Source organism: Hemibagrus wyckioides, linkage group LG02 (assembly GCF_019097595.1).
Source record: "Hemibagrus wyckioides isolate EC202008001 linkage group LG02, SWU_Hwy_1.0, whole genome shotgun sequence".
NCBI lineage: Eukaryota > Metazoa > Chordata > Actinopteri > Siluriformes > Bagridae > Hemibagrus > Hemibagrus wyckioides.
The window spans coordinates 6,489,760-6,498,957 of NC_080711.1; the positions used below are offsets into that span (position 1 = coordinate 6,489,760).

The 9,198-nt window shown below is 39.5% G+C and overlaps 1 protein-coding gene across 1 annotated transcript; it reads right to left on the reverse strand.

Moving 5' to 3' along the window:
• Positions 1–1,109: 1,109 nt before the first annotated feature.
• odad4 (outer dynein arm docking complex subunit 4) lies at positions 1,110–8,562 on the reverse strand. The gene is made up of 12 exons (XM_058415648.1): positions 8,030–8,562; positions 7,708–7,839; positions 6,463–6,616; positions 5,174–5,235; positions 4,891–5,047; positions 4,241–4,465; positions 3,609–3,737; positions 3,424–3,502; positions 3,215–3,301; positions 2,933–3,129; positions 2,724–2,824; positions 1,110–1,902 (listed from the first exon to the last, which is right to left on the reverse strand). The coding sequence occupies exons 1-12, from the start codon at positions 8,144–8,146 to the stop codon at positions 1,867–1,869; spliced, it is 1,476 nt and encodes a 491-aa protein (XP_058271631.1). The 5' UTR covers positions 8,147–8,562; the 3' UTR covers positions 1,110–1,866.
• Positions 8,563–9,198: the final 636 nt, after the last annotated feature.

Here is a 9,198-nt window from a genome sequence, read left to right on the forward strand (position 1 = left end):
GCTCTAAACAAGTGTATATGAGAGACTTGGTACAGTGTAAAATCTCAGAAATGATTTTCCCACATACACTTGAAAGTGAAAGCACTGTGCATTGTGCATCTTCAGCACTCAGGTCTTCTCTAGAGTTTCTTACACTCAGTACATGCATCTTTGCATCCTAAAAGATGTACATTAAAAGACCAGCAACAAGGAAAGGTCAGTTTAGTCCCCTTTTCCTGAGAGTGTAAGATGCTGCTGTGCTGTGTACAAAGAGCATCATCTTAGACCTTGACCTAAATGACCCACAGGGCTCATATCCTCAGACTATAATGCATTTTAAATGACCACATTAAAGGAAGACAAAATGTGTTAAGTGACACTTATGTGTCAATACCATTAAAGCAATGCAGTGTTTCACAATCTGAAGCATTCGTGTGATTACTACAGACAAGTATTCTGAATTCAGAAGCCCTGTACAGAGAAACCAACAAAAAAGAAAAAAAAATCTGTCTATAGAGATTGATTATAACTGAGTTACTAGTGTATATACTTTGGTTTGGATATGTTCAGAGGAGGGAGAGTGAGTAGGAAAATGTTGGACATGGAGCTGCCAGGCAAAGAGGAAGGCCAAAGAGGAGGTATATGGATGTAATCAATGAGGATATGAAGCTAGTGGGTGCAAGTGTGGAGGATGTAGAAGATAGGTGGAGAGAGATGATTCGCTATGGAGACCCTTGAAGGGAAAAGCCAAAAGAAGAAGACCCATAACAGTACTTTGGTTTTCCTTCTCGAAAAAAAACGTGCAAATGTTTGATGTAAAACCTTCTTATGAGGAAATCCTTAGAAGAAGCCTTAAAGAAACCTTGAATTCTTTTGTACAGATACCATAGATATAGATTTGTGCTGAGGTTACAGTAAAAGCAGTACTGAATTTATAAAACTGGAAGAGCAAAAGAGAGTTAATCCAGCGAGTTCCTCCTTTGATTCTTTCCCTTGGCGTCTTTAAGAAATCCAGAAACACTTATAAGCTACAGGGTTGAATATTTTAAGTGATGTCCAAATAAGTTTCAGTTAGAGAAATGACACACCCTTTTTTTTTTAAGCATCTCATTCAACTCCATCACATTTTTTTTTTTTATTTCTGTAATAAATGACGACAATGACGACAATGTCAGCTGCCTCTTTTCATCACATCCGTAAAGCAAGAGGACATGAGACTGTGACGGCATTATTGTAGAAATGAACGGGGGTGAGGGGGTGGCTGACAAAGAATTATCGTTCAGCGAAGTGAGTTCAGTTTTTTTTACTCTTCTGGGTTGTGTACTACCCTTAACGTTTAGTGAGAGAGGTAGACTCAGGAGTTAACGTACTTCTTCAGGACGAATACAGACAAGCTGAAACCGTCTTGTGTGGTTGCATAACTCTCTCACAAATAGACAGATGCTTAAAATTCTGAGCTTACACAATCATTCCTCACAAGTTTTGATATTGCAACACTCGAGAATAAAATTTGCTTACATCACTCATTAATCACATCAGAAATGTTGAATTAAAAGTCCTGTCATAATCTCAGGCAGGCTTTAATATAATGTGGGCAATAAGTCTATTTGTTGAACCTTACCTTATTAGTCACGTTTTTACTGTAGATGTTTTCAGACGTTCCTTAATATTTATACTTTTGAAAACAGACCACGAGTGTTTGAAAATGAACTGATGTACGACATCCTCCTGCTGAAACACGGACTCTGTTGATATCTCCATGCAATATTTATTCTAGTGGATGCATTCAAGAGTGCAAGCAGTAAATATGATTCATTAGTTTAAATGTGTTTTCCTAGCCATTGAAACATCCTTCAGAGGGGGAATGCTAACCGAATCAGCCTGCTCTCACATGGCCTCTTGCTGTCTTGTGTCTTGAAGAGCCTGCCGGGTGAGACAATACGAGAAATGAAACGAGAGAGCATTGGGTCAGAGCAAATGCATGTCAGAAATCTGTTAAAAAGAATCAAGTACGGAGCAAGAGGAGATAGTGTGAATACATCAAGACATTATTTGGTTGCATTCTATACACATTTTTGCACACTTTTTCTTATGGTTTATTGCTCAAACCTAAATCTTTGTGGAACTGCAACACTCTCAGATTCTACTGAGCTCCTGGAAGTTAAACCTTTTAACCCTATACAAGATTAACAGACAGTGTGAGTGCATAGTTCTGCAAGTATCTCATCAGACTGATAAAGAAAATGGACTTTTCCATTTAGATTACATCAATAAATGTAAGATGGGAAGAATCGATCCTCTAGAACATCTAGATTTTCATTCGTTTTTCTGACTTAAAGAAGTAATTCACCCTCAGATAAGATCGGTTTTCCTTAACGCTATTTGCTTTCTGAAATCACTGAAACAATAAACAGTCCTCTGATCAACAAAATAATACATGTAAAAAATGGATTATTGTCTTTATACAGCATTTTGGTAATATTCTGATTTTGTGTGGAAAAAATCCACTGTTCATTTTTGGTGTTTCCTAAATGCCAAAAACACAGAGTAGCAGTCTTCAGGGTCTAGAGACTCTTCCAAACACATATTATTATACTATGAAAGAACTACAATATTAGAGCTGAAATGATCTGTAATTAAGAATGCCACTCATGTGAATAAATTCTGATATAAAACAACAGGAGTAAAACAAGAGCATAGCCACAGCATGAGCAATAGAGGAGAGGAGGAATGTCTGTGTTGACCTTCTGGATGGCGTCTCTGGCATTGTCATCCTGCAGCAGTTTAGCCTGGTCCAGTGCCTTCTCAAAGTGTAACACACTGGACTTATAGTTACCCAGTTTCACTGAAAAACAGGAAGAAGATATCTGTCCTATTCCTCACCTCTGCTTATAACATTTATTTTCACTGTTACTTTCTTTCACATGAGTAATGCAATGAGTAATGGACTTACACTCAGCCTGTGCCACTAACACACTGGCATTGAGCTGCCATTTCTCATCACCAATGTCATTCGCAGCACTGAGTGAGTGGATGCCATAGTCTCTGGCCTTGGTGTGCTGCTTCAGTTCCAGATAACAGCGGCCAATCTCATGGAACAGCCAAGCCTTCTCCAGCCCACCTTGTACTAAAGGGATCTTTTCCTCCCAGCTAAACACACACACACACACACAATTAAATTTATAAACAATAGTAACCCGTCTGAGTGCACATAATCTAAAATAGCTATACTCACACTTTTATGGCTTGATGAAATTTGCCAATCCGTGCATACACTCGACCGATGTTGTCCAGAGCCCTGGATTTACTGTCCATCAATTTACTTTAAAGAACCCCAAGCATTAGTTTAAATGTGTGAAACACTTTATCATGATATACAGTTAGCAAAAAACCTGCCTACATGGCCAACATAATTTAGTCTTCTGAAACAACCTGATGACTCACCCTTGCTGGGCGAGCTCCAGATCTTTCAGATGGTTCTCCAGGGCCTTGTCCATGTTTCCCAGATCCATCAGTGCATTACCTGATGACGGATCAGAAAAAACAGTGCCTCTAGTTTCTGCTAGACCTTTATTGGAAGACTTATTAGTGTACATGAATAAGAAATCTGAAACTAAAATAAATGGTACCAATGCAGCTGTACAGGTTTCCCAGCACTTCTGCCTTATTGGGAAGAGCTTTGTCAGAACAGCCTTGCACCATCTTTAGCACCTCTCGGGCCTTCTTTAGACTCTTCTCTGCGTTACCTGCAGTCAGTTCTACGAAACAAAAATGTAAAGGACAAGAAGCTGTAGACAAAATCAACATGATGACTGATTTCTGTTGCATATTGGAAGTGGAAGGGCACTTGTTTAAGGGGTTAAACTTTGAAATATCCAACCACCTTATTATTTAGCCTTTTTAGCCGCTTGAACAAGTACAGTAAAACAATTAATTATTTAAGCTTTCACAAGGTTATAATAACAACATTAGCAGAAAGACAGACTTCTCCCTCTGGAAAAGTAGTCCCATTTATGGACGGACAAGTTAATTAGAACAAATTAAAATAGAGATTCGGTAGAATATTTCATTATGGAGTATGACATATCAGTAATCCACGTAAGTAATGGTGTTTAAGATTTATCAGATCATGCTATAATGAAATGTTAAATTTCATTTCCTCCACTTGCCTTGACTTACTATTACCATACAGATGCTTATCAGGCATTAAGGATTTTTTTTTAATGCACTTCAACCTGTAAATCCTAGCCCAGTATGTCACCTGTGTCTATCTCCTCCAGGTTTTTGAGGATGTAGAAGGTGGGGTCAGAGGGAGGACGGTTGCGTGTGCGGTTCCACTGCTGCTGCAGGAGCTTTCGATCGCGCTCGCGGGCATAGATAGGTTTCTGCTGCCGCCAGAACTCAGTGCGTGTGTCCAGATACGAGATGCAGCTCATGATTACGTCCTGCAGCCTCTCACCAGTACGTGTCTTAGCTTTAATTAGATCTGAAACCAGACCGCAAGAAATATGTCGGCTTCAAAATTATTGGCACCTTGCATTGGGGTTTGAGGGGGTGGTGTTAGAGTAGACACATGCAGTCTTGGACTGCTTAAATACACATTTCAAGATACTTTATATTTACAGGTTTGTGAATGTGGATGCTCTCTTTAATCCAGACCACAGATGTTCAATGAAGTTTAAATCCAGCACTTAAACAAACAAACAAAAAAGCAAACAAATAAACCAAACAAAAGTGATTTTACTATGGCACAATGATCAGGTTTGTCTGTATGCATTGTCACGCAACCACATTGCATTTAAGACTATAACACCCTGGAGGAACAACACACTGTTCCACTGGTGATTTCAAGAGAGGGGTTTGGTACAACATTTTTGCACATATGCAAAACAAAACTATACACATACACACCTTCATCTCGGAGCAGCTTTTCCAGGTATTCTTTGTCAGTGTACAACTCTCCCAGGAGCTGTTTAGCTGTTCTCTCTCTCTTAGGTGTCTTTTGGCTTTGTTCACTCAGGTCCTTCTTCAGGGGATGGATAAATGCCTTTGATCGAGTCTTTTTGCGCTGCCAGTCAAAACACACACACATACAGTGGGGTGAGTGAATAGGGTTTTAATATGTATAAACCATATAATGTGATCAAATTGATTTTGCGCCTGATTGAGAGACAGCATGCAAACATAGACTTACCTCATCTACTTTATGGAAGAAAGACAGATCACCCTTACTTTCCAGCTTTACAGATGACGGACCTAGAAGGTTCAAAAGTTTATTCCGGTTTATTACATCGAAATCATAACATAGCCTGTACATTTACATCACATGTGGTATATTTGCATATCAGAGTGATTTACATACAAGCAAATTTACATTCAGTACTCCTGTTGTTCAGTGTTAAAGATTAAAAATACATACTCAGGAGTCTGAAATGATTAACAAGATACAAATACAAGAGCCTTTTCATAGACTGGGGTTAAAAATTTGTGAAGGATTTGGTGGTGTATAATTATAGTAAACGCCATTGCCATGATTATGAAATACAAATGTAATTCTGCTTGCTTGCTTGCTGCAATTATGGTGGATTTGTTCGTTTCAATAGTCTCAATAACACCATTGGAAATGCACATGATTAATGAAAACATCGACAGATCCCAAGCACTCGTGCAGTGTAATTATAGTGCGTTAAAAGTGTACACAAATGAAAATGTCATTAATGAATCGGTCATGGTGCTTGTTTTTAGACAGGCTCATTACTCAGGCTTCTAATGATTAACACATGCAGATTATGATGTTTTAATCTACATAAATAGGCAGCATGGTGGCTTAGTGGTTAGCAGTGTTGCCTCACAGCAAGAAGGTCCTGGGTTTCTGTGTGGAGTTTGCATGTTCTCCCCGTGCCTGCGTGGGTTTACTCTGGGTACTCCGGTTTCCTCCAACACTCCAAAAACATGTACATTAGGTTGACTGGTAATTCTAAATTGCCCATAGGAGTGAGTGTGAGTGTGTGTGGTTGTCTGTCTATATGTGTGGCCCTGTGATGTGTCTTTCGCCCTGCCTTTCGCCCAGTGTGTGCTGGGATAGGCTCCAGCAGATCCCCGTTACCCTACTTAGGATTAAAGCAGGTATAGAAAATGGATGGATGGATAATCTGCATAAATAAACAGTCTTATGTATACTATATGGAGTGGTAGCTTAGTTTGAGGTGACTCCTGATCAGAAGGTTATGAGTTTGAATCCCAGGTCCACCAAGCTGCCACTGCTGAGCCCTTGAGCAATGCCCTTAACCCTCAATTGCTCAGTTGTATTAAAAAAAAATAAGATAAAATGGATAAGGGGGCGTCTGCCAAATGCTGTAAATGTAAAGCTCACATCCATTAGATTTTTATAAATACAAATGCATATTTCCTGTATAGTATAACTGTAAATCAGTCTCATATCACTGCAGTTAGTAATATAACAGCTCTTCATAAAGCACTCACTTCCCACAGAGTTGTTGATGGCTTCCTCAGCTTTCTGTATACCAAGTCTGAACTCCTGCAGCTCTGGTCGTAGTTTGTTGCCTCGGTGGTAGAAGACCAGTGCAAATTCAAAGTCCCCCATGGTGTACAGAGCCTCTGCCTTTTGATACAAACCCTAAGCAAAGAAATTTTAAAGCATTTGTAAGAGCATATTTTGATGTTCATGAAAGACCTGTTAATTTGGATAAACTTTTGGTTCCTGCGAGAGGTTCTTTAAATTTATGTATAAGGAGACTTGCTGATTGTTGGTTGCTTGGTTTAAAACCACCTAACAGGAAATGAGAATCTGCACTTTCATACACTGATTAATAGCTTATTCGTTTCAATCAAAATTTGATAAGAATGAAACAAGAAATCATTGGTTTCTCCAGGCTGGAGAAATCCCACAGGAACATCTGGAGAACATGCTAAACTTCACACAGATAATAACTCAAGCTCAGGATCGAGCTCACACTACAAGGCAGTAATGCTACCAACTGTGTCACCCTAAAGAAATATTAAAAAGAAATGAAAGAAAGCAAGTTAACACAAATCCATTTATGATGACTGATCATTCGATTGAGACGTAAGAAATAAAGGGAGATTGTACTGTTCTGTTCGCCACTGCATTTTCTGTTAAATCACTTTGGTGGTAGGAATGAAATGTGGTTTGTCTCAACCTGCAATATGCCGCATGCCTCAGGTTTCCCTATGACACAAGCCGCCGCCTTCTTCTTCTTTTTTTTTAAATGAAACAACATGGGGAGCAGTGCATTGCTGTGCGAGAGAGAGTCAAAGACACTTAAAAATAGATTTCAAAAAAAGTGTTGATGTCAGTCAAATAACTTCCACTTTGCTCTGTGAGAAATCTTTTTTCACCATTTTGTTCTCATTTCACACTTTCATCTCTCTTGACCTTTTATGGACATTTGTGGGCGTCACTCAATGCAAATGAGCGGTGTTGTGAACTGTTTCACACTTGCGTGATCTATTTTTTTTTCATTATGTACATGCATGTATGGAATGAATGTGTACGAAATCTTTAGTAAGCCTAGTGGGAGTTGAAACCCAGAAAACATCTACACTAAAATGTTTGTATGCATTACCTCTATTTGCATGTTGGTTTCATTTGATAATTTTCATAGAGAAGGGAAAATATTTTGAAATCAATACCTTTTGCCATATTTTTACTTTGAAGTAAAAAAAAAATTATGATGAAAAACCCACCTTAAAGAAGCTTTTGTCATCTTTAAGAGAAGCTTCTGCGTCCTTCAGCGCATTCTCAGCTCCCCCCATTTTCACAAAACATCTCGATCTGGCAACCAAACAGTTCCTGTCTCCCGGCTGTAACAGCAGAGCCTGGCATACATGCATACACAAATAAAACTATTCACCGTTGTGTAAAATGTACTTATTTATGTACACTTAAAAAAATAATCAAATAAAGCAAATAATCAAGCTTTTAGTGTTTGCTTTGCTCTGGCAAGATCAAACTCTTGAGTTTTTGACCCTCAGGTTTCGCTCTCGTTAACTTTCACATAGCTCTCACCGTCGAATAGCTTTCAATAGCCTTGCTATATTCTCCTCTGTGAAACAGCTGGTCCGCTTCGGCCATGTAGGTGGAAAACGTACTTTTCGGACCTTGATCTCCCTCGTTGTCCGACATTTTAAAATCTAATTTAGTCACTAAGGCGAAACGGAGTTAGTAGCAACCTGCTAGCTTCATTAAACAGAAACAGGTCCTCGCGCAGGCAGGACGGTCCCGTCTCCGGTATCCAAGCAACCGGTTAACAAAAACGCCGACGCAGCGGCTTCACGTTAACTAGCACTTAGAACAGACACCCTTAATTTAATAAAACATTTAAAGATTTTTTCCCCTTAAAAATAGCACATGAAAAATCCTTAAACGTACCAACATACACTATATTGGCTATATTTTGGGACACCCCTCCAAATCATTGAATTCAGGCGTTGTGCTTGGTCCCTTAGTTCCAGTGAAAGGAACTCTTAATGCTTCAGCATACCAAGACATTTTGGACAATTTCATGCTTCCAACTTTGTGGGAACAGTTTGGGGATGAACCCCTTCCTGTTCCAACATGACTACACACCAGTGCACAAAACCATAAAGACATGGATGAGAGAGTTTGGTGTGGAGGAACTTGACTGTCCTGCACAGAGTCCTGACCTCAACCTAAACACTTTCGGGATGAATTAGAGCGGAGACTGCGAGCCAGGTCTTCTCGTCCAACATCAGTGCCTGACCTCACAAATGTGCTTCTAGAGGAATGGTGAAAAATTCCCATAAACACACTCCTAAACCTTGTGTAAAGCCTTCCCAGAAGAGTTGAAGCTGTTATAGCTGTAAAGGGCAGGCCAACTCCATATTACATTCATGTGCATGTGAAGGCAGACGTCCCAGTTTTGGCCTGGCTCATGTTCTCTGCTCCAATTCATCCCAAAGGTGTTCTATCGGGTTGAGGTGCAGGCCAGTCAAGTTCCTCCACACCAAACTCACTCATCCATGTCTTTATAGACCTTGCTTTGTGCACTGGTGCACAATCATGTTAGAACATGTTAGGAAGGGGCCATCACCAAATTGACCAATGAAATTGTACATAATGTCTTGGTATGTTGAAACATTAAAAGTTCCTTATCCCTGGAACCAATTGGCCAAGCCCAACCCCAAAACTGTTGGCAATAAAGTGTACCTTTAAAA